General features: G+C 42.1%; 1 protein-coding gene across 7 annotated transcripts in view; it reads right to left on the bottom strand.

Annotated features, from left to right (window-relative positions):
* NTRK2 (neurotrophic receptor tyrosine kinase 2) overlaps positions 1 to 24,595 on the bottom strand; it is a gene marked incomplete at both ends in the record, with an annotated part of 379,052 nt that overhangs the window by 212,519 nt on the left and 141,938 nt on the right. For 2 of the 7 annotated variants that reach the window (XM_079706402.1, XM_079706401.1), the window contains one exon: positions 12,101 to 12,138. The exons of the other annotated variants lie outside the window; for them this stretch is intronic. In XM_079706402.1, the coding sequence (XP_079562528.1) occupies positions 12,101 to 12,138 (38 nt within the window). Of the gene's footprint in view, positions 1 to 12,100; positions 12,139 to 24,595 lie in introns of those variants that run through there. 7 annotated transcript variants of the gene reach the window in all.

Raw genomic sequence — 24,595 nt, forward strand, 5'->3', positions numbered from 1 at the left:
GCTGGCCCACCTACTCATTCCCATGACCCTTCTGGTCTCCGGAGTCAGTGGAGTTGGCAACCTATGGTGTAGCCCCATAGAAAGCACTCAGTAAAGTCTGCTGAATCCGAATAAGGATTTTTCTTGAAAACGATTCAACTCTAGGCTGCCGGAGAGCAGGGGTGAAGAATTGTGTAAGAGGACACCTCTCTCTTTTCCTCTCCAGCTCTTTCCTCATGCCTGGCAAGGTACTGATGTACACTTCCATAAACACTCTTCCAAAAGAAGCTGAATCGATGAGGAGAGCTGCCACAATAGGACATTTGTTTGACAGGGAACACAAAATGAAATGAAATCAAATCACTGGTGGTTTGGGGAGATAGGCGAGAAAAACAAAAGCAGGTCTTAGTTTCAGATGTTGCTTCATGTTGCCATAAATAAAAGGATGGCTGCATTTTAAACATTTCAAAAATTTCAAAATGTTGACTTGCCCAGTCTGTGTACTTCTTTAAAAAAAAGAAAAAAAAAACTGATTATAGCTGAAGCCCCTTAAACCAGTCTAACTGGTAGTAGGTCATTTAAAGAAGTAACGCTGGAACCCAATGGTCCAGCCAGGAGTGTTCAGGGCACTGTCAGATGGGCAGTATGATTTACAGAGAGGGGGGGAGCAGAAATTATCCAGTACATTGCTCAAGTGGAGGTCAGATAAGACTGCTCCTATTGTATGAGAGCAGTCTGTGGACCCTCAACTTCAGGGAGCATGATTGGTCAAGCCACACCCTGAAATCCATCTGTGCTCTGAAATCCACCCCCTCGTTTGCACAGAGTCTGTGCCCCCATGGGCTGCTCCAGCACCAATGACAGAGTGTGGTCAGGAATTCTAAGGCAGATGCATCCCAGGAGACCAGGGACACCTCTGATGGCCCACTCTGGCTCACAGACTCCTAGCAGCCCCAAATCACCCAGATCTACCCCTAATAGCTCTGCCCACATTTCCTCAGATTGAATGTCAGTCTTGGATGCTTGACCCAGTCTTTATTCTCTCCCCCTGTCCCCCGTGGCCATGCTTGCACTGTACTCTGATGCTCCGCTGTCTTCTCCAGTTCCTTCTCCATTTTCTCATGCAAGAGTTTCTCCTGATTAAAAATCCTTGCAGCTTTAATCCCCTCTTGGCGCCTGCTTCTCTAAGGACACATTCTGCATTTGAAAATTCCTCCTGCCTGTATTCTGAAAAATCTGTCAGCTCTACCTAATAATCAGAGGCTCCCAACTTCTGTGAGGCAACAGGAATCCAAAGAAGGAAGTACTTACAAAATGAGCTTAAGATGAGTGGGCTTCAAGGAACTGGGTATGGAGTCAAGAGAAAAAGAAAAAGGAGGAGGAGACAGCTTCTCAGTAGTTCCTCCGTTTTGACACTTTTCTACTGAGAAAATGGGCAGGGAGATCCCCAAAAGATGAGTTCACACCTCTGGGAAAAACTTCCTGAGACTTTCCAGATTACCTGTCTTGCTCTAGAGTCCCAGCTGTTAAATTGCCATTTGGGGACGAGATGTACAGTCCTTTTGAAAACTGCTGGCCAAGAAGTCCTCCGTGGTCACAATAAAGACCACAAGGCTATCGTTCTCCACACCCCAGACCTCAACCTTTCCGACTGTTGTTTTGTGGAAAGGCAGAAAAAGGGAAGTTCACTGCCTGTGTGAAAATGCAAAATGTGCCTTACAACCAAGAAAAGAAAGCACACAGTAAGACATACACATACACACACACACACACACACATGAACACACACACACACTTATGATGCTAAGAGGGTTAATGTTAAAAGGAAGCCTTCAGGCTGGTTACTTCATAATTCACAGCATAACAGAAAAGGGAGACGAAATCAGCAGCATCGTTTATAAGCCCTGGAAAATGGAAGTCTCCAAGCTGTCATAAATAAGGATGGAAGCATTTGCCAAGTCAGAAATTTTGCCAAGTTTGAAATCCACTCAATCCTTCTATCTTGGAGCTCAGAATGGAACACCAACCTTTTGGGATTTGTAATAACTTTTTCTCAGCAAAACTTTTTGCTATTTATAAGGAAGTAAAAACAAAAAATAAAAAATACAATATGGAAAGTCTTTCTTTAAAAGAGCATTAATGCCAAGTGAGCGTTAATGGGGAGGGGATAATGGTATAAATGGTATATGTACTGGGATTAACTTCCCATTTATTCAAACAAGGCTTAATATATGCAATATCCCTATTCCACAAGTGTATGTGTGTATATGTGTATGTGTGTGTATATGTGTGTGTGTGTGAATTGAGTCTTTCCTTGCTGGTGCCTCTCTCTTGCGCGCTCTCTCTCTCTCTCTCTCTCTCTCTCTCTCATTCAGACACACACACCATCCCACTTCAGTGAACATATTCCACCCAACCAATTGTAAATTTAAAGTTTAATTGTGAAAGTTAAAGAAAAGATAAAGGATATTTGTGTGTATTTGTGTTGGGTGGAAAGGGAACCAGAGGAAAAGTAGAGGGGAAAAATAATAAAAGGAAAAGAAAAAAAAAGAGAAAATAGGTACCAAGGCCTGGGATAGCTTTCACCAGTTTACACTGGGTCAAAAAGAATTAGAGCCACCAAGGTGAAGAGCAGAGGTCTGATGACTATCTCGGAGCAGGCAGCCGAGGCTCCCACAAGAGACAAAAAAAGCACTGTCCTTAGAGAGTCAGGGCCAAAAGCATGGATTTCCTAGGCAGAGAGATCTTATTTGTGTGACCTTGCACAAGTTACTTAACTTTCCAAGCCTCTTTTTCCTCGTGTGTAAAGTATGCATGATAACAGTGTCAACATTACAGACACTGTAACTGTATAACCATAGCCCAGGAAGTCAAAGATGGTGTCTGTTTTGATAACTGTGGTAATCCCCCCAGTGCCTGGCTCATGTCTGACCTATAATTGACAATTAATACATATTGAATTTTGAATAGACTTGATCTAAGATAAAACAAGATAATGTATTAAAGAATTTAGTATACTTATGTCTCAGTTGGAGTCTTGTCAAGGAAAAAGAATTCACGGGATGATGTAGAGATATACAGACAGGTTAAAGGGACACACAAGAGGCGGTGAGGCATGGAGACTGACCATAGTTGGAAGCTTTTCCCACCTCTAGGGTTGAAGGAGGAGCCCATCGGCATTCAACTCAACAGTATTTAGAGCAGGAGGCCCATGGAGAGGTAGCTGGCCTCCCCCAAATCCAGGTGCCTGGGTAAATGCAGAGAGAAAACTTTGTTCAGGGAGTAATCTCTGAAAAGCCTGAAGCACCCTAATAGACTGTCTTAGTTCATGTTAAAAACCTAGAACTCCCCCAAAAGGCCAAACAGTGCTGGCGCCTCTATACTTCCCAACCGGCTCAAGGGTCTTTAGTGAAATTGCATGAACTTATCTGAAGCTGAATGCCAATTCTTAAAGCAATCTAATCTACAGTTTCATTTAGCGATTCAGCAAGACTAATTACTGTATGATGAGAATTAGTAGAAAGTGATGGAAGGGTGGCAAATCAACACAAAAGAGGCTTTGCCTTTCCTCCTTGAGAACACAATAAAATTTTTAAAAGAAGAGAGAGAGAGAGAACTGTCTGTTCATTAGTTTATGGCTGAGCAGAAATTTTAATTCAGTAAACACAGGCGCTGGGGTCTTGCGGTATGTGAGATGCGACTTGACCAAATGACTGGAAAATTAGCATGTGCCCTTGGCAGTCTCTCTCAGTCACTGGCTGCAGACGAGACATTAGGGGACAGGAGAGACAACGTGACCGCACTGCTCAGATGCTGCTCTGTCTCGTTGTGTTTTCGAGGCAAGGAGCCGCTCAGGCATCTCCCAACACCTTGTTCTAAAGTGCAGATCCTCTCCAAGGAGGTGGCAGGATGTGTCCTCAAGCGAAGCTTCCCACCACGTCCCAGACCCACACCCTCCCCAAGGTGGTTTCCCTGCCATCACATACCCTCACTGAAGAGCAGTGATTGCTCCATTTGAATGAGAAGTACTCCAGCTCAAGAGAGAAGAGAAAATTCGCTCTACAACCATGAAAACCAACAAATCCTTCTTCAGGTACAATGGACAAAGCAAACATGCTCTGGGTTTTCATTAGCTAATGAGCAACAAATACATACTGGATGCAACTTCTCTGTTTCATAAGGTAAAATTTAGAAAGCACGTGCCAAGTTCACTATGGTGCCATGTACTGGCAAGTCAAGATTGGCAAGGGCTTTGTGAGAGGCACGAATTACTGGGGGTAATGGGGAGGTGTTTACTGGGATAGAAGAGCCTTTCCAGTGACTTCAATTAGCATTACAATCCTGCATCTTTTTTTTAATATAAATTTAAGTATTAATTTATTTATTTTTGGCTGCGTTGGGTCTTCTTGCTGCGCGCAGGCTTTCTCTAGTTGCGGCGAGCAGGGGCTACTCTTCGTGGCAGTGAGCAGGCTTCTCACTGCAGTGGCTTCTCTTGTTGTGGAGCACAAGCTCTAGGCACGCAGGCTTCAGTAGTTGTGGTGGGCGGCCTCAGTAGTTGTGGCTCGTGGGCTCTAGAGCGCAGGCTCAGTAGTTGTGGCGCATGGGGCTTAGTTGCTCCACGGCCTGTGGGATCTTCCCAGACCAGGGCTCGAACCCATGTCCCCTGCATTGGCAGGCAGATTCTTAACCACTGCACCACCAGGGAAGCCCCAATCCTGCATCTTGACAACAATAATCTCTGCTCAACTGCTAGTGCTGGTAGGAGTGACCACTGGGCATTTGCATGGTCCTGAGGGTGCTGTAGACACCTCGCTGGCCTCACCCCAGTCCTGGCCCTGCTCAAGGGTCCAGCCCATGCCTGCTAGCTGTTTCAAGCACCGGCTCTCAGAGCCAGCCTACCTGAATTCAAATCCTGGTGTTACCACTTGTTACCTAGGTAACCTGGGGCAAGCCCCTCAGTCATTCTGTTCCTCAGTTTCCTAACCTTTCAAATAGGAGCAATATTAGCTTCTGCCTCATAGGATTGTTGGGAGAACATGAAGCACTTAAAACAGGGCTTGGCACACAGCTGGAAATCAACGCCTATTAACTATGGCTACCTTTTAGATCCTATGGTAAATATTGCTTTAAAATGTCTTAGAAAAGGTGGTAACAACAGTAAAAGTACCTTAAATTAAGTGCTGGTAAAAACTTCAATGCCACTTACTTAAAATGATTTAACAAGAAAAAAGCCCAAATTACCAAATATTTCCTAAATAAATGAAATTTTATTATTTCAAACATGACCAATCATGTGTTGCCTGCTAGAGCTATCACGAAAAACTACTTCAGGAAGCAGAAAAGTTATTTGTAACCCACTGCCTGTAAATACTTGTTTCTAAGGGAACTTGAAGCAAGTCTTTCCTTTCAAACAATCTCTCAGCCAATTTGTTTGTTATTTTTATTCTTAGGCAAAGATTTTCAAATGGATAATTCAAAAGTCAGTTAATGGAGACCCCCACCCAAATGATTGAAAATTCTGAATTAATGAAGTGAGAACAAAAGAGGAAGACCATATTTGGGACATGACCTTCAATGCTTTTCTTCTAGAACCCTCAAACTACAGAGTATCATTCGAACTCATTGAATAATCATAATATAGGCCCGAACAGACCATGTCCTCTTATTTTATCAAAACCAAATCTGATTATGATCAATGTGCAAGAATCACCTGGAGGGAATCTAGGAACAGAATTAGGATATCTCCTGAGAAAGCTCCAAAGTGGTCTTCACTGCTTGGATCACATCCAGAATGACCCAGGGAGGGAAGTTCCCCTTCATTTAGACTCTGTTATTTGTACCCACACAATCGCCGTATGACCAATACACGCAAATGAGTCTGTGATTCCAGGGCATCTACGGAGGCACACCCAAGCGCAGTGCAAACCCACGTCCTTCCAAGTATTTTTATTAGTGCTACCAAGTGCCCCCCAACGTGCACCATCTCATTCAACTCTCATAGGAGTCCAGTGAGGAGGCACTACTACTCTCATCATCATCTGAGGAATGGAGTCATGAAATAGCTTTCCCAAGGTCATTCAGTTGGTGAGCAAAGCTGGGATTCAAACCTGCATAGTCTGTGTCCAATGCCTACCACCTCAAATTACCATACAACTTTCCAATGGCCAAAAAAACCTGTTCTCAGCTCAGCAAATTTAAAAGGGCCTTTAGAGAAAGCACAAGTCACCAGCACTAACCAGGCTCTTTGAAGAGAGTCAGCATACTTGGCTCAGAAAAACATCAGGTCACGTTTTTCTAATCCCTAAGTCTTCGATTTGGAGCAAAAACCTTTGCAAGGTTACAAGAAGGTGAAAGCAGTCTCAAATGAATCAGAGCTTGGAACCTTGCTTTTAGCTCCTATCTGAAAAGGGGAAAATGAGGAAGAGGCAGTGTGGCCAGGCAGGAAATGGAGACCAAAGGAGTGTGAAGTACGGGCACCAGGTTAACAGTCAAGGTTCAAGATGGCACCTTATCTCCATGCCCACTTGTCTTCCTCTCTCTCCCCCTTCCATGAAGCACAGGTCATCATGTTCATTTGACCACAGAGTTACTTAGAATGGAGGGGCAGAACACCAAGTATACTCCTTCAGGAACCCGAGTCATTCCACGTTTTGAAAATACCAAAGAATTTCTCACTGGATATAAGTTTTATTTTTTTAATTCCCTTAAGCTTTTCTGTTGTGTTTTAGGATTGCCTTTTAGCCAATGAGAATAGATCTGATGCAGGAATCAGTAAACCATAAATGTATAACTCACATTGATGAAAATCTTAAAAGTCGTATTTTTAGAAGAGATTTATTCCAGAATCTACAGTGGGTTTGGGACTCCCCCCAAACTCCCAGTGACATTTCTCACACTTTCTTCTAACACCTTTAGTCTTGGACACCACCAACGACACACGGGGTGATGGTATGTATTTGAAGAAGGGGGGAAACATACAAGTCCCTACAGAGAATGCAAGACACGTGGAGATAAATTATAAAATTTTATTGGTTTGTTAAAAAAAATGAATGAATTCAGCAAGTACATTTATGGTCTATCCACATTGTTAAAAAGCACTTAAAAATAAAATAAAAATGATTATCCATTATTTACAGGAAACATGAAAAAAATGACTTTAAGACCTGGAACATTATGGGGAAAAAAACAGGGCATGAGAATGATTCACAAGCTGCCTATATGGATTACAGCAAATGGATCTGAACACGAAATGAGGATTTGTCTTTCTCTGGAGTCTTGCTATTTTTTTCCTTTTTGTCTTTTCAGCTTCATTGAGGTATAATCAACAAAGAAAATTGTAAGATATTGAAAGTGTACAGTGTGATGATTTGACATATGTATACATTGTGAATAGAATCTCTTGCTATTTTATATTTGTTTATAGAAGCTCCATTCATAAATAGACTTAAAATAAAGGTGGTGAAAATCTCTGTTCTTTTCTTTGCCTTTCACACACTTATTTTTCTGTGAAAACTAAGACTCCTGACATAGCCAATGTCAACCCATCTTGGGTGCTCACTAATGACCAGCCCAAGGCTCCAAGCCACATTAGCCTGAATTAAACTCAGGGTGATTTCTCTGTCAAAATCAGATGGCTGGGAGGCCCCTTTGTTCCTGAAGACCAAAACAAGGAAATGGGCTAACTTGAGATGAAAACTGCCTTCTGTAACAACCGTTTTCATGTCCCTTTCTGGATTGGGAGCTCTGTTAACTTAATTCAGCCTGGCAGCACCCTGCAGAAAATTACATTCTTGCCCTGTCCAGCAGGGTCCTTAACCTTCCCAGGTGCCCTTGAATAAACCTGACATGGTTTGCAGGTGCTGTAGGTGTGTGAACACAACAGAACACACTTAATAGAATGGCTACCTCTGTCCTAGTTTCCTAGGAGTCCATTCTGCTGAGTGGCAGAACCCCAAGGGGTCCGCCAACCTTGACCACACAGGAATGGCACAGCACACGTGGCTGCATGCAGCAACCCTGTGAAGACCCTGCATTTTATGGAATCTGTCTGTTACCTAGAGTCTGGACAAAAGAAGATGAAATGAGCTTCTATTGTAGTGGGAGGAAATTAGATGAAAACAAAGGGAGCAGTTCTAGAACAGAAAACAATAGAGCAGGTGAAAGCGGAAATCATCCACTCTCGGGTGGAGGGAGAGAAGAGTTAGTATCAGTCCCTGTTACTGCTTTAATTCCATTTTGCAATGGGGAAAAAAAAAAAAAAAAGGTGTGTGCAAAGCAACCAATAAAGCAAATAAAAATAAACTCTCAGTTTGTCATGGAGTCAATTTAGTGTTAGAGAGAGAGAAAAGAGCCAAGGTTTTTAAGACAATCAAGAAAAAAAAAAGAGGAGAGGAAAAGCATGAGCGCCTCCATCATGCTGGCCCTCACTCCTGGCAGTAACCTGAATTCCTGCCTGTACTCTTTGAGCTGTTTACTCCTACAGCTGCTGAATCCTGATGGCCTGTGCTCTGTCTGAGGGGGAGCTGCAAGCTTCAACCACTCTGGGTGTGATTCAGGATTACCTGAAGGACTTGGAGCTAAAAGCAAAGCTCTGGGTTCTGCATTGCGGGCTTGGAGCTGGGATTGTTCACGTCTCATCTCTTCTCCCTGCTCTTGGAAAGAAGACTCCGTGGGTCAAAATGAAACCAGTCCCTGCTGGAGACCAGGAGGGAAAATCCTTGAATCCGACTGTCTCTAAAGTATGTGGGGGTTCACTTCGCCTGTTGAGAGATGGACCTCCTTTGGCCTCAGACTGATGTATCACATGATGACAGTGGGAGTTTCTTCATCTTTCTCAGCTGCCTCGGAGGGTCTCAGTGGGACCCGATTCAAGATACAGGACCTGAACCATGCCTCTTGAAGATGACACACCTGTTTTTCATTTACCAATGGCCCTATCGGTATGTTAAGGACACCCATGAAATGGGGCCATGTGCTTTCCCATCTGAACCTGGCTGCCCCTGAGAGGACCAAGCGAACCAAGCGACATGAACACTGGTGAAAAGAAAGTTGTGTCAGACAAAACAGGAAGTAGGACTCACTAGGTGCCTTGGCCGCGTGGAAGTGGGGCCCACTGGGGGATTGGGGGAAAGCATTACTACAAGAGAGTTCCAGGCAGGGTGAGAGAGCCAAGGTCCCAGCTAGCGAAGCTATAAGACAGCCCCAAATTAAGTGACATGCTGCAGATCCCTGGGTTGCTAAACTCAAGGGTACTAAAGCACTCGACGGCGGTGCCAGGAAGTGTGTTAGCAAAGGCAAGATAGCGGGATACGTTAAGAGAACAATGATCTTGCTTTAAGACCAGAGTAACAAACTGGCAGCCCACAGACATGTTTTGTTGCCCTACATAATGTTTTAAAAATAACTGAGCCAACTTTTTAAAAATAGGGACATTTCAGATAAAATGTCCAGGTTTCAAATTTCTCTTAAAGAATCAGAAGGTTTGGAAATTTGGGCCTATCCCTGGGAGGCATGAGTTGGCTGGGTCTAGGTGACAGCTGCCCCACTGGAGCGGAGGGTGTTCACTTATCCGGCCCACGTTGTTCATTTAGGGTACCTGCCTCGAACTGAAATGCCACAGCCTTGTTGGAGGGTGACAGACTTGATTTCAGCAAAACTGCCGCCTTTCCTTCTTTAATGATGAAAAATGCACAATACGTGCCTTTAGGAAGCTCGAAAACGATTCCTTATAGGGGACATCAAAAGCAAAGGATGACAGAGGTGGTCTGGAGTATAGAAATGAGAAGCTGGGTTACTGATTGAGGTCTTCAGGGATTAAAAAAAAAATGAAAAGAACACAAGACCATACAAAACCATTTTCTAATAGCCTGATGGTTTCATCGTTCCCTAGGAGATGTCAACAGCTTGTTGATAGATTCAATTGCCTTATCTGTGCACTTTTCTCCATTTTAAAACAAAAATCTACCCTGCAATTCTTTTAGCTGTTGAGGGCAAATATTCTTTTTTTTGTTTTTTTTTAGGGTCTGGGATACTTCTAAAATAGTCCTTAAACAGTTCATTGCCTTTTTATAGCTCCATGGAATAACATAAAAGCTTTAAAAAAAATTGTACCAAATGGCCGATATTTAAGAACCCTTGCCGTCCTGACAGCCTCTGCTTGGCTCTCAGTTTGAATTTCATTTTTCTTTCAGGGGGCAGGATTTCTACAATTAGCTGGCCTTTTTGTAAATCAACACTTTGGGAAAGATCAAAATCTAAGTAGTGACAGGAACAGTCATTCAACAGTGAGCAAGAAAATGGGAATTCAGAGAATATTCAGACCTCCCCATACGCAGGGTCAGCTGCCCTCACACTCAAATATCTTTTTGGAAAGACAACTTCTGAGAACAGCAGCCTGTTTATGCTTTGGAGAAACCGCCCTTCTTTCAGGAGTGGGTATAGAATAGCCAAGTCAAATGCTGTAATCCATAGGACTCCGTGAAATGTCTGCATCAAGCAATAACATACTTAGTGGCTAATGTAAAAGATACAGTATAAAATATTCATCACGTATAACCTTTTTATATCAAGCAGTGCCTAAATGGATCCTGGTTTATTGAGATTAATGCCTTGGTTACACAGGATTCAAAACAATGTTTCCAAACATGTTGGACTAGTTAAAAAACTATAAAACCTTAAAGCTGAACTGCAAAACTTGAGTAACCATCTCCCCTCCAAAACAGGCTTTTTAAATACATCAGTAAGTTTCCAGTTCAGCCATGGCATCTATATGCAGACGCTAACAGTCAAAGCCAATTGTATTTTCAAACAAAATGCTCCAGGCCTGGCTCTGAAGTTCCCCTAACTAGAAAGGTGTGAAACGGGGCAGGGGCAGCCAAACCTCACTTCAGGACAGGGATCCTGCCTGCTGCACACTAAGCAAAGCGTACAAAGGCCACCGTGAAGGCCAAGTGCATGAGACAGGTGTCCACATAAGACTAAGTCAGAGATGCAGGATTCTGTAGCTCTAAGGCTGCCCTTGCAGCATTGAAGCTGGACATTATAAAGCACATATTCATTAGCGACCTGCCACCTCTGTGCTGCTGGGGTCAGGAAGAACGGTCCAGCCCAGGAAAACCCAGCAGAGTGTAGTACGTTGTAGGGGGACTAGGCTTCTTAGAATATAGTCTCCTGCTCACAGCAGGCCAGCCATTCTGCTCGCAGGCCTTTTCAGAGTAGAAAAGCTGCACTTCTGTCATGGGAACAGCATGAGATGCTGCGGCCTTCTTACTCGCCAAACTTCTAAAAAGCAGGTGGATCACAGAGGTCAAATAAAAGGACATATGCACCATATGCATATATTTCACTCTTTTTCTGGAACTGACTATGACTAACTGAAATCCACAGCCCCTGACCAAATAGCTTTTTCTTTTCTTTTTTGTTTTTTTTTTTTTTTACCTGGTGATAAACTTTAAGGAAATCGTTACTGTTGACTGCATGGCTCTGGACCTTCATGACCAGTGAAGGAATGAACCTCTCAGGGATACCCCCGAGTCCCCACAGCGATGGTGGATATGCCCTTAACTCTTTAGTCACTGCATTCTAGGTGGAAAAGTGAAACTTTTTGAATTCAGTACTGATTAAACAACAGCAGAAAACAATGCTAAAATTCATGTTAAATGGAGATTAGACGGTTTAGTGTGTACTTACACCTGTCCCTAAATTTAGATTTTTTTAAACTTTGCAGTTCACCTTTAATAAACAGAAACATTGAAAATCAATACATTTCCAGTATGGTCAAACAGCACACCTTTCCAAAGAGAAGCACAATCCGATGGCATTTCATTTCCATTTTGTATTTGAACGATCGTGAGAACAAAAGAGAAGCATTAATTTAAGATGTTATCTTGACTTTCTTAGCTGCCTGTGAGCTGTCTCTGCATTGGTGTCCCCCATTCACAGCTCACAGCACCTGCAGGCTTCGTGCAGTGTCTCCTGCAAACACCACCCACATCTACCAGAAAACCCCAGATCAGTGGCACTTCCCGGGAGAAGCCAATGCCAGCCCCAAAAGTCCAGCTTACAAGGCAGCATCAACCAACAAGCACCACAGCCCCCTTCTCTGTCTTTTCCTTTATTTCAGCTACCCATCCAGTGGGATCTTATGAAACAAAACAAAACCTAAAAGAAACACAAAATAAAACATAAGTCATGCTCAAAAGAAAAATCAATGGAAATTAACATGCAAGTACAGTCACTATTAAAAGAATATAATAAATAAAAATCAAAATTAAGACACAACATGGAATATGCTTGAAAACGTAAATACAATATAATTACAAAACAGAAATCAGGAGAAAATGGGAGTCTCATTACCGAGTAACTTAGTTTTAAACTTAAAACCGATTTTACGTGGCACATGAAACACAGGAAAGAAGTGCAAAGGATTTCTGCACACGGTTCCACCCACAACTGTATCAGATGTTAACATCTTAATTTAAGGAGGAGAAATCTGTGCACAACATAAGATGACTCCTGAGTAATTTTTATATATAGGGAAAAAAATAAAATTCAACAACTAATATCTACCCAAATTCTCATTTTCTTTTCCCACCTATAAAACCAAGTTATTCCTAAAATAACTGATTAATTACTCAGCCATATCAGAGAACTGGCTGGCTTTAACCAGTACAATATTGAGCCCACACGAAGATTTAGATTCTTTTTCAGAAATCCTACTATTAAATAATTAACCGCCTATATTTAAGTACCATACCATACCTATGGCACATATATATAATCTATTACATAGCATATGGTATACAACATGAAGTATGTTGTATGTATATACATTACTTACACAATATAAGACATATAGTGTCTAGTACATATAATATATAAAACATATATAATACTTAACATCAATTAATTCTACAAACATTTACTGAGGACCGATCAAACAGTAGACACTGTAATGCATGATGCAAAAATAAAGAAAATGGATTCCTTGACTTCAAATACTTCATTGGCCACAGATGGAGAAAGATGAGGGAATAACTTACACAATAGATAACAGCTAATCTACTTTCTGTGGGGCTGTCTTCTAAGCTCTTTGCCAAATCAGCCCTTTTAATGTCACTACAACCCTAGGAGATAGGTTCTATTATTGCACTCTCTTTACTGGTGAGAAAACTGAGGCCCAGAGAGTGAAGCAGCTTGCTCAAGGTTAGATAGGTAGTGTGTGATGGAGCTCAGGTTCTGACCCAGGAGCTCTGATGACCCTGCCATGACCTTATGTGGAGGGGCAAACTCTCTGTGAGCTTGCCTATGAAAACCCGGCAGGAACAGGGAAGGGTCTATCACATAGAATTCTGTGGGTAATGTGTATGAATCTTCATCAGATTCCTAAGGGACAAAATAGATGACATCATAGTAGAAATCCCCAAGACGTTTCCAAGACGTTTTAAAGTTCAGCTTTGGAAGATGCTTCTAAACCCTACCCTCCAGACTCTCGATCTTCCTCAACCTGATGTCTGGTCTGCCAGCTGCTGGTGTCATCTGCCTCCAGAGCTGTCATTACCATCATTAATCTGTATCATCATTTACTACAACACTAAAAGAGTCCACGTAGCTTAATTTCCATGGCATTTCTCTCTCTCGCCCCTCCAAGTCTCAGGAAAATAACTGGGGACAGAGGCCAAACATTGTTTATGGATTTAATCTCACACAAAGCACTGAGAATTTAGGAAGTACACAGTGGCACTGATTAAGTCTCCTTCATATCTGTCTCCAGTCTCTTTCTAAAAGTTCAGCCTCCAGGCAAACACAAGCAGCACTAGTTTAAGAGTGCTTTATGGCACGTAGCTTGAGCGCACCAAATGAACTAACCAAACACCGTAGCTACCCTTTCAGGTTTTAAGAGAGTGGACCTCAAATTCCTTCCCACTGAAACAAGTGGATTGATATGAAGATGCCAAGTTCGCCAATAAAAACAGGAAACACTTGGTGATACAAATAGAAGACATCACCCCTAAACGAAATGATTTGTTGATTCAATATACCAGTTTCTCTGCACATGCAATTTTGAAGGGTTTATTTGATGAAAATAACAGAACAGATTAAACTGCTAATGCAAATCTTCTTTCCACTGGGTTATTATGGTACAAGAACTTGAAAAGTGTACCGATGTCAGAGTGTTTAATCAGAGCCAGGCAGCTCTTCCTTTGCTTCTATTTGCCACTTTCTTCTGCCATGAACTTCCCCAACCTCCACTACAGGCTCTTTAATTATTCCAATTGGGAGACACAATTTGCTTGGCTAGATGCAAGCTCTCTCAGACTGCCATTCACTCAGGCTGCAACAGCATTTTCTCCATCTAAGTTGATGTCGTGTCCCTCTCTAACCTTCTTCTGCTTTGCCTTTGCACTCTTCTCAGAGACACACATCTCAGCTCCACACACCCATGCAAGAAAAGCAAGTGAAGCCACCCTAAAAAACACACTCGATGACTTTCTTGAGGAAAAGCCAACTTGTTATAATGATAAGCAATATGCAGTGTCTGTGTTCAAAGCATCACTTATACCACCCCTCACCTCAAGGAAGGCACATCAGCCTCCTCTCCATACCCCTGATTTTCACATACTGTTGATACACTTAAGATACGCCACCATCTCATGAAAAGTTAGTTGGATTTAAAGACTTGACTATTTATAAGGAAATGCATCCAATGCTTCATGTTTCCAAGGGGTTGACAGTAAAATTCAATTAGGGCCCCAATCTACCTACCGGGATCTTATGACTTATGCCCTCTCATGATATAAGAAACTCACAAAAGGGGCCACAAAATGATATAAAACAATAGATAATTATTTTCTCCTAGTGAGGGGGAAAGTTTTTAGACCACAACAAATGGCTGAACATCTTGTGGGTTTAGCAGCCAAATGAGCTGTCTAGCTTCTGAGCCTGAAATATAGATATTTTGACAATGTGACATTATGAAGCGTTTGCAGAATTCCGATGGTGTACGGTAGTTATCGTGACAACAGCTCCTTTATCAAAAACAACTCTAGAGAAACTCTGCCACCACTGCTTACACTTAGTTGAGCTAAATAAGAACAAGGATAAAGCAGGTGCTGAATGAGAAATGTGATGTAAAGTTGAAAGCAGAGAAGAAAAACCCGGATGTGTCTCTGCTATTTGCTGATTCCGGATCTGCTCACTGACCTCTCCAAAGGGAAGGACTGGGGGGCTGAAGGTCAGTGAAGCACTGTGCTTTCTTTGCCATTGGCTTCTGACTCATTTAGATTTCTTTACATTCAACGTGCACACATTTTCCTCCTATTACTCAGAAGCAATCAGCCATAAAATGGCAAGGATCTGCAGTACATTTAAATTAACAGCAATTTATCTGGAGCAAAAAGGAAAACTGCTGAATCGAAAGGATGCAAAGGGAGCGGAAGAAAGATGCAGCTGCAATCTAAAAAAGCAAATCTTATCACATTTGTCTTTGGAGAAGTAGAAAATGGCCAGCTTGGTGTCTGCAGGGCATGGTGCCACTTTGGAGACAGGATGGTGGCTAGGGTGCCAGGATAGCAGCTCACCTTCATTGGAAAGCAAAGCAAAGCAAATGTCCCCAGAGCCTTCTGGAAAATGTTTACCAGGTAAAAATCAGAGAATATACTCCTGTGTTCTCATAGTATTGGGTACTTAGGAAATGGTGGGGGCAAAAGGTTTCCTGCACAATGTTAGACTTGAGCCAGGTGCAATTCCATTTTATTTCAGCACCTGGGCTTAAATCCCGATTGTCCTAACTTGACATCTGTGGAACATTTAATATCTGTTGGTTGTTGCATCAACTAGCCCTTGCTGTCATGTTTTTTCAATTTTATTTTATAGGTGACTCAGCCCGAATGGCTGTTGTGATATGTCCAAGATCACCCAGGAACAGAGTGAGAGCTGAAATCTAAACCTCTGGATGGTCAGTCCATCTTTTAAAATGGTATCACCTGCACCTGTAGCAGAAATTTCCCAATAGGTAAGTTTAGGTCCTAGTACTTTCTTCTCTGCACTCATTCCAAAAGTTGCTTGACCATTCTTCAAACACCCCTTTTGCTTCCTAAGGATGTTCCTTTTGTCTACCCACCATCACGTCTCCTAAGATCTCCTTCCACCAAGCAAGCCTTCACCATTCTTGAGGATCCAGTGTAAAAGCCATCTCCTACGAGAATTTAGTTCACCCCCTCTTAACTTCTCTGGCATTCTCTTCCATTCATTCACATGTTCTTTTTCTGTACTTTTGCTAAACTCGTATTTCTTTTCTGTTTACTTTCCTGCATCTCAGATTTTAAGCACAGGAGGGCAGAGAGAGCACATCTCCATATCTTCTATGCCCTAAGCTGCCTCGCATGCTACTAAGGACAGAATGCATTTTAAGTTTTAGCATAGTAATATCTAAACTCTGAGTTTTATTGGAGAACTTTGATGGACTTGATAACAGAACCAAAATGGAAGAGAGGAGAGGAGACAATACAATGTAGGGTCCACTGCTTCTCATTGGCAACTGGGTTAATCAAATCACTTCAAAGCTTCCTGTACAAAATCACACATTTGGTCAGAAGTGTACTGAAGCTTGCAGAGTTAGACACAAGAACACCCAGTAAGTGCCTCCTGAAGCATTTTAAGTTCCTGGGGAAAAAAGGGCTAGACTTAGTTCATTCTAATTCTCATGATGATCAAAATTATGGGGTGTGGGAATGGGAAAAAGGAAGCTGTTGTCCATTTGTTAGCTGGACACAAAAAACTAAAGTAAATGGCTGAGGATGGTCAGCATAGCTTTTAAAGCTCTGGTTTGACTTTGCAAAATGAAGTTTAGTTATGAGCTGAAAATTAAAGCAGGAAACACAAAGTTCTTGGCAAAGCTCGAATATGTAAGGAAAGCAAAAGCCACTGCACAATTAAAATTCACTGATTCTAAGGAGGATGTGATCTGATCAGCAGGGCCTTATGAAAAGTGTCCTGATGAAAAGTGTCCAAGGCCACAAGCACTACCATGTCAGGGATTTCACATAGGATGGGGAGTTTATCCAAAGACTCAGGCCATTGTCGTTATCTGGGGAATCACCTAAAAGTGCTGTAGGTGGAGTAGGAAAAAAAAAGATAGAGCTTGTGGTGTCAAGGGCATTAAAATACTCAGAAGGCTTTCACTACAACCACAGTGAGAAACCCAAATCAATCTGTGGTTCTCCTGTGGGGTGTGTCTTGCTTTCTGGCTTATGACAATAAACATATATTGCAAAATCTATAGGGTAGCTCTTTGTAAGGTAAAATGATATCTTCTTAAAGACACTGCTTCATGATTCTCAGACCAGACACTCACCAATGACTCAAACATTCAGTGCATAAGCATGGCATTATCAATTTCATTATAGAAGACCATGTACTTGCTGCTGTCACAAATATAAATTTGTGTCTAGATTTGTTTTTGCCAAAATACTCCAGACAGTGATTCTTCTTAGTACCTGAAGCCAGAGTACTACAATCTAGTGTCCAAATAGGAAACAAAAGACATAAAACCTATTGCTCAATTAACCTATATCTACAGAAACCAGCAAGAACCTCAAACACACACAGAGTTGCTCGGCTCTGCTCAGTTGTGGGTGAGACCGTTGCCCACAGACCAAAATGGATCTGGAAATAAATTTCTAGAAAAGTAAATAATGCATAACAGAAGCAAGAGAAAAGAAGTGGACATGGCTCAGCCAGAGCCTGTCTGATGGTGATGATGGTGGTGGTGGTGATGATGATGATGGTGGTGGTAATGATGATGGAGGTGGTGATACTGATGGTGGTAATGATGATGGAGGTGGTGATAATGATGGTGGTGATGAGGGAGGTGGTGATAATGATGGTGGTAATGATGATGGAGGTGGTGGTGGTGATGGTGGTGATGGTGGTGGTGATGATGGTAGTGATGATGATAATGGAGGTGGTGATGATGGCGGTGATGGTGGTGATGGTGGTGGTGATGATGATGGTTATGATGATGGTGGTGATGATGGAGGTGGTAATAGTGATGGTGGTAATGATGATGGAGGTGGTGATAAAGATGGTGGTAATGATGATGGTGGTGGTGATGAAGATAGTGATGATACTGAAGATGAAAGTAGGAGATGGAAGAAGGAAGAGGAGGAGGAGGAGGACTTAAAGGAAAAGCATTGTTATTGATACACTTGGGAGCATGTAAAGAGGGTAACCCCAGTTATTGGAAAGTAAACATGGAGATAATAAGGCCTCAGAGCAGTACCACAAATCCATGTCCAAGTTTAAGCTGATCCTTCAAAGAAGAGAGTACGTAAAAATAAAATCTGTCCTGGAGCACCGCTTTTTCATTAGGCACTCCAAGCCACACTTCGGAACAAGAGTTTGAAGATTATTAATACTTAGGATGCTTGTTAAGGAAGCAACTATTGGGGGGTCTTTGGAGTGCCCAGTGTCTCTGCTTATTATTGCAAAGCTGAAAAGTCAGACCCACTAATGGTTCCAGTGAAGCAGAGAGGAAAGTCTAACAAATTACCTTCACCTGAATAGAGGTACCTCCTAAATCTCATCTCCATTTAAATTAGCAAAGTGCACAAGATAATGAAGCCTCAGCTAAGCACCAAGCATTCCAGAAGGCAAAACAAAGAGAAGTGGAGTTGATAATCCCCATGAACTGACAACAATAAACATGAATTATCCAAATTTGCCTGAGAACGGGCTCAGAAACAAAGGCCTGTGTGCTGTCTGGCTATGGACATCTTGGGAGGTGGGCTGCCATCCGATGATCTGGTGCAGACAAGGTGAAACTGCCAGAGGCCGCGTCCTGAAGACTTACCTGTGGCTCTTCAAGGAGTCTAGTTTGTGCAGCCGCTCCCCCACGCTGCAACGGTTCCCTCTCTCATGTGTTGCTGCTGCATCACTCCCTCCTCACTGCCCAGCCCCACAGGCAATGACATTACTGCCAGCTGCCCTGGTTCCTGCCCCCAGACCACAGCTCTGCCTCCATGGCTGCTGCAGGCACACGCAGCAAGCTGCCTGGCTTCAAAGATTCTTCTCTGGCCCCCGCCTTTTATCCAGAGAAGTGGATGTGCCCAAATTCAGAAACAGGAGATGATCACGGGGCGGGAAGGAGGTCCTCCACCCAAACGTGCCCTTTTTCTCTGGTACCTTTTCTCCAGGACACCATTAGCAGAAGGACTTCCATCATCTCAGATGTTATCTCACTAGAATGAGAAATAAAATGTGCCTCTGCTCCACAACATCTGAGATGTGATGGGGAATTTTGGGTCTGGAAGGTGGTTCACCTGCCCTTGGTAAGCCTATGTGGGACATTACCTGACGCTTCTCTTGTAGGTAAAAGTTAAAAGTCCCAGATCAGACCCTTCAGAAGTGAATCCAACTCAAATTCCAGTGGTCATCTCTTACCCTAGCAAGGTTTATAAGGTAATATCCCAGAACTGCTCATCAGTCTAAAAGAGTACCAGCCCATTCCCGCCACCAAGAACAGGATCTATGCTCCAAAAGTGTTTCTCCATCAGGTAGAGCCCACAGGATTCTGGTGCCACAGCCAACGGTCTGCACGCTCCTTATGAGGAGTAGGTGACCCATTTCAAAAAGCCTCAATAAAATGAAGGTCACACTCTATTCTCGATAGGAAACTTGAAAAGTGCAAAGTCAATCCCAGAGTCACAGCCTTATATGCATTCAGACTTAGGTAGCCAGCAGAACCTCGGACATGACTGAAATTAACCCCAAAGTTCTGGAAGTCTCCACTGTTGTGACATTTTTATTTGCTCAAAGAGTTCATTTTGGAAAAAGTCCATCCCACCTCACTACCCTGACTAACCCTGCAGCAATGCCTTACGGCAGCTGCACATATGCCAACCTCAGAGTTGGCATGGCAACACCCCTATCTGAGAGATGGAAAGATCCTCTCGATGCCTTGATTCTTCCATGTGGTAACACAGAAAGTCCCTTCATATTTCTTTGGTTCAGGTACAACTCATACATGGAGAAAACTCTGAATTTTCAAGAGAGTGCATTTTTACACACACCAGATTTCACAGTTTATTTTCCTTTTTTTTTTTTTTTTTTTTTTGCTGTACACGGGCCTCTCACTGTCGTGGCCTCTCCCGTTGCGGAGCACAGGCTCCAGACGCACAGGCCCAGCGGCCATGGCTCACGGGCCCAGCCGCTCCACGGCATGTGGGGTCTTCCCGGACCGGGGCATGAACCCTTGTCCCTTGCATCGGCAGGCGGACTCTCAACTACTGTGCCACCAGGGAAGCCCTATTTTCCTTTTTAAATAAAGTATGCATGGCATACATGGTATACCAAATATAATAGCTTGGTTAAGAATTATAGCAACCATGCCAAGAAGCAACTAGAACCAAGACACTGGAAAAACAATGTATTCTAGTTTTTTTTCTTTTAATGAAAATTTAGTATAGCCAAACATCTGACATTATTTTAAGGAATGTTTTCCGTACCTTACAGGAAGTTCTTTGCTGAGTCAAAGTGATTAAAAGGGAAAGGCTATTTACCTTGTAACTCTACACGCATTCTTAGTTCAAAACAGAAATCACCATCTACGTAAGCACAGGAGGCATTCAAAGAAGGACATGTGAGGGACAAACGCATTGCCTTATGTGAAAGCTGTAACAATTTTAAAATGTCACATAGACGAAAGGACAGAGTATAATTACATGGGCATAGCAGGAATGATTGGAGTATAAGTTTTTTCTTTCATTCTTCATAATTATGGCCATTTACCATCCATCGTTTAACTATTCAAGACCCTAGAACTTTACTCACAGCTACCACTGGGATTAGAATTTTAATAAGTACAGTGGCCCTACATGTTTATCTTCTCTGTTAATTGTATGAGGGCTGAAAGAAAACCACCTGGATGGCTGCTTAGATAGTAAGAAGCAGGCTGAAGCCAGCAGAACTGCGTTTGGATCCTGCCCCTGTCCCGCCTGAGCTGTATAACCCTGGCCAAGTTGAGGGGTTTCTCTGAGCCACAATTGCCCATTCTAGAACAGAGATGAAATAAATCTAATATATTGTGATGACTAGAGTTGATATGAGTACCTAATACTCTCCATGACATTTACAGTTTCCTCAGCTCAAGACAGTTGCTAGAATTATGACATTTAGACAAAGTGCCAAGCCTTAGAAATTCCAAACTATCCCACTGATTAACAAAACACAGTTGGAATAATCTCTCTCCTGACCTTTCACCTTCATTGAGCCCATTTAGGACTTTGTAGTAAATGCTCACTATGACTTTGAACCAATTAATGACTATATCCTTAAAGCTCTCAAGATTGGAAGATACCTTCACAAATGCTTGCCTGGTTCCAGGCTGTGTAACCAAGTGTCTTTCACTTTCACCTCCCAATTTTCCATCTTCCTGATTTGTTTTTCTGGGCTGTCAAAATGACTTTTGGGGGATATATATTCTCTCTCTCTTTTTCTCTCTCCTCCTCTCATGTCTTACTGTCTCTGCATCTCTGGGCCCTTCTCTCATTTTCTCCTGTGGACTGCGAAGAAATGCTGCATATGCTGACATCACTATATTTGTTTCTTGAGTGGAACTTATGTTCTAAATTTCAATATGATATGGTTTCCTCTTTAAAAATCTAATACAGATTCTACTTTATTGGAAGTTATCTTGCCATTGTGCTGCTGTGGTTGTTCTGTTTTGTTCTGTTTTACTCCGCTAAAACACTGGGGGCAAAGAACATTAAAGCTAAGTACCAATCAGAAATGAAGATACACCATTTCTGAAAATATTACTAAATAATGTAAGCAAGATAAATATGGCAATTTATAAAAATCTGGTTTCCCTACACCTTTTCAAGTATATATGAGTCACATTTAACACACTTCTTTTGGGAAGGGGGCTATCATTTGCTTATTGTGAAATGAAAAGGAAGGTTAGCATTTACATTTTACAGATGAAAACATAAAGGCAGAAGGGGGCTAAGTGATCATATTTCATTTGATTTAAGTATATGATTTTTAATGAATTACAGTTGATTTACAATATTGTATTAGTTTCAGGTGTACAGCAAAGTGATTCAGTTATACATATGTGTGTATACATATATATATTCTTTTTAAATTCTTTTCCATTATAGGTTATTATAAGGTATTAAATATGGTTCCCTGTGCTATACAGTAAATCCTTATTGTGAGTGTATGTTTCATTCACTAGTCACACAGTAATAAGCCACCTTCCATTGTGATAACAGGATACCAAAATGTCTTTTTAAATTATCTTGTGTAATTCAGCCTAGCCCTTTAGGACAAAAAATTCTCCAGCTTCCTTTCCAAAGTAAGGACCTCTGTCATCCACCAAGAAATAAATGCCTCAAGAACCAAGGGGACCTTAAAGTAGATGAACCCTTGCTCCACCCACCACTGGGGTGTTGCTGGGATGCTCTTGTGCTACTCACTAGAATAATCACGCCTCAGTGCTTTCCAGATTTCCAGTCATAGTCATGAGCAGGACACTCTAACCCTGCATACAGTCAATTCAGCAGCCACTGCAAACGACTGCTTTCAACTGCAGTGATTTTCAATCACAGGTCCAAATAAATTCTTTGTTATGAGCTATAAAGTAAAAACTCCCAGAAGGGAACTTTGCCCAAAACTTCCATCTTCACACTCCTGCAAAAGTGTGGTCCTCTCAGTTAGAAGCCCTGGGATTGCTGGAGGAGGGCTGTGCTGAACCATAGCTACCAGAGCCAATGAGCTGGCCAAGGGTCCTCTCCCACCACTCTCAGGAGGTAAGATGCTTTTTGATGCCAAAATGGTGGCCACTGGTTGGTGATATCACTGAGTCTGAAGACTGGCCAGTGCCAGGAATTCAGGGATTTCACACCCATGGTGGAAGACATCTGAGAATGATTCCATGGCTTCAGTTCCATTCCAGAACCACAAAAAAAATTTGCAAAAGGATTTTGCCTTCATCCACAGTTCTAGGAGTCTACAGTTCCACAGCTGAGGAATACACATAGATAACAAATATGAAACCTCACCTTGATAGATTTTCAGCTTGCCTTTGTCCTAGACACCTGCACCAGCTGCTCCAAGGCCAGGGGAGAGCCTCCAGACACACATCCTCTAGATCCCGGGTTGCCTCTGAGACGTTGCTCGTTTCCTCCCATCTAACACCTTCCAGCAGTAGCTAAATGAACCAAACCCTAACTAAATGTAACTGGCTAATTGCACCTAAATTACAGTCACAAAGCCCCTTCAGAAGATTCAGTCAATTTCTTGAGGGAGAAAGTAAATGTTTTACTATACAATTATAAACTTAATTAACATAAAATAAATTAATTAGGGACTTGTGCTCATAATGAACACCACAGTTTCGCTGTTTATTTTTTTGTTTTGTTTTTTCTTTTTTTTTAAACATCTTTATTGGAGTATAATTGCTTTACAATGTTGTGTTAGTTTCCGCTGTATAACAAAATGAATTAGCTATACAAATACAAATATTCCCATGTCCCCTCCCTCTTGCATCTCCCTCCCACCCTCCCTATCCCACCCCTCTAGGTGGTCACAAAGCACTGAGGTTTAGCTGCTTATTGCTGTATTTTCCAAGGAAAGCTAAACCTGGAGAAGAGGGCTAACTTGTGCTTTAAGTAATTCCATCTCACCTCTCCCACCCCCAACTGAACTGTTTAGATTTCTGGTTTATACTCAGTAGCACAGCATCTAAAATCCTACAGATTTCAAATGGAGAGAGTTTCTGTGCTAATCTCTAGGAAAAAGAAAAATTCCCATCCTAAACCATCATAGCTCCACTAATTCCTAGCTGGCAGCTTGCTGAAATAACAGATGATTATACAAAGCAAGAGTTCTCTGTCCCAAAGTATAATGACAAAAACTCACCTAGAGCCAAAATAACCATCTGCCACAGATTGTTCCACATGGTTTGTTTGCCTGTTTGTTTTTTAATTCCGAGAAAGAATTCAAAAATCGTTTTGGCAAAGAAAGATGATTTCACAAAAATGACCCAGTTTCCAACCTGTATTGCCTGAACTATTGTCCTAATTTTTTTTTTTTATCTGACTTAGGAGAGGAAGAGGCTGAGAAGAGGGCCCTTGAGGATGATCTTGATGGTGCAGAGTAAGTTTCTGGTAAGTGAAAAAAGTCTTGTTCTAATTTTCAAAAGTGTCCATAATTTCTAGGAACTCCAGCCTGCATCTCTCATACTTGTTTTCCCCCTTGATTGCAGTGAAGATGGAGAATAGCTGCTATGGAAAATCTGACCCACGGGGAGGTAGGAAAAAGAGTGGTTGAGAGTAAGGGTCTGAAGCTAGAACACACAATGATGGTGCGACCTTGGGAAGGCTGTCTCAGTGTCCTCATCTGTGAAATGGAGCTAATGATAGTATTTAATTTGGGCCTCCTGCAGATTAAATAAGCTAATACATACATAGCAAGTGCTTAAAACAGGGTCTGGCACCTAATACACGTTCAATAAGTATTAGCTATTTCTGCACTGTAGCTCTTAGCTTTTGTCCCTTTGAAACAGCTAATGTTGTATGTTCAAAAGAGTTGCGAATGTTTACTAATACAGATC

This window comes from Hyperoodon ampullatus (assembly GCF_949752795.1).
Source record: "Hyperoodon ampullatus genome assembly, chromosome: 6".
Taxonomy (NCBI): Eukaryota; Metazoa; Chordata; class Mammalia; order Artiodactyla; family Ziphiidae; genus Hyperoodon; species Hyperoodon ampullatus.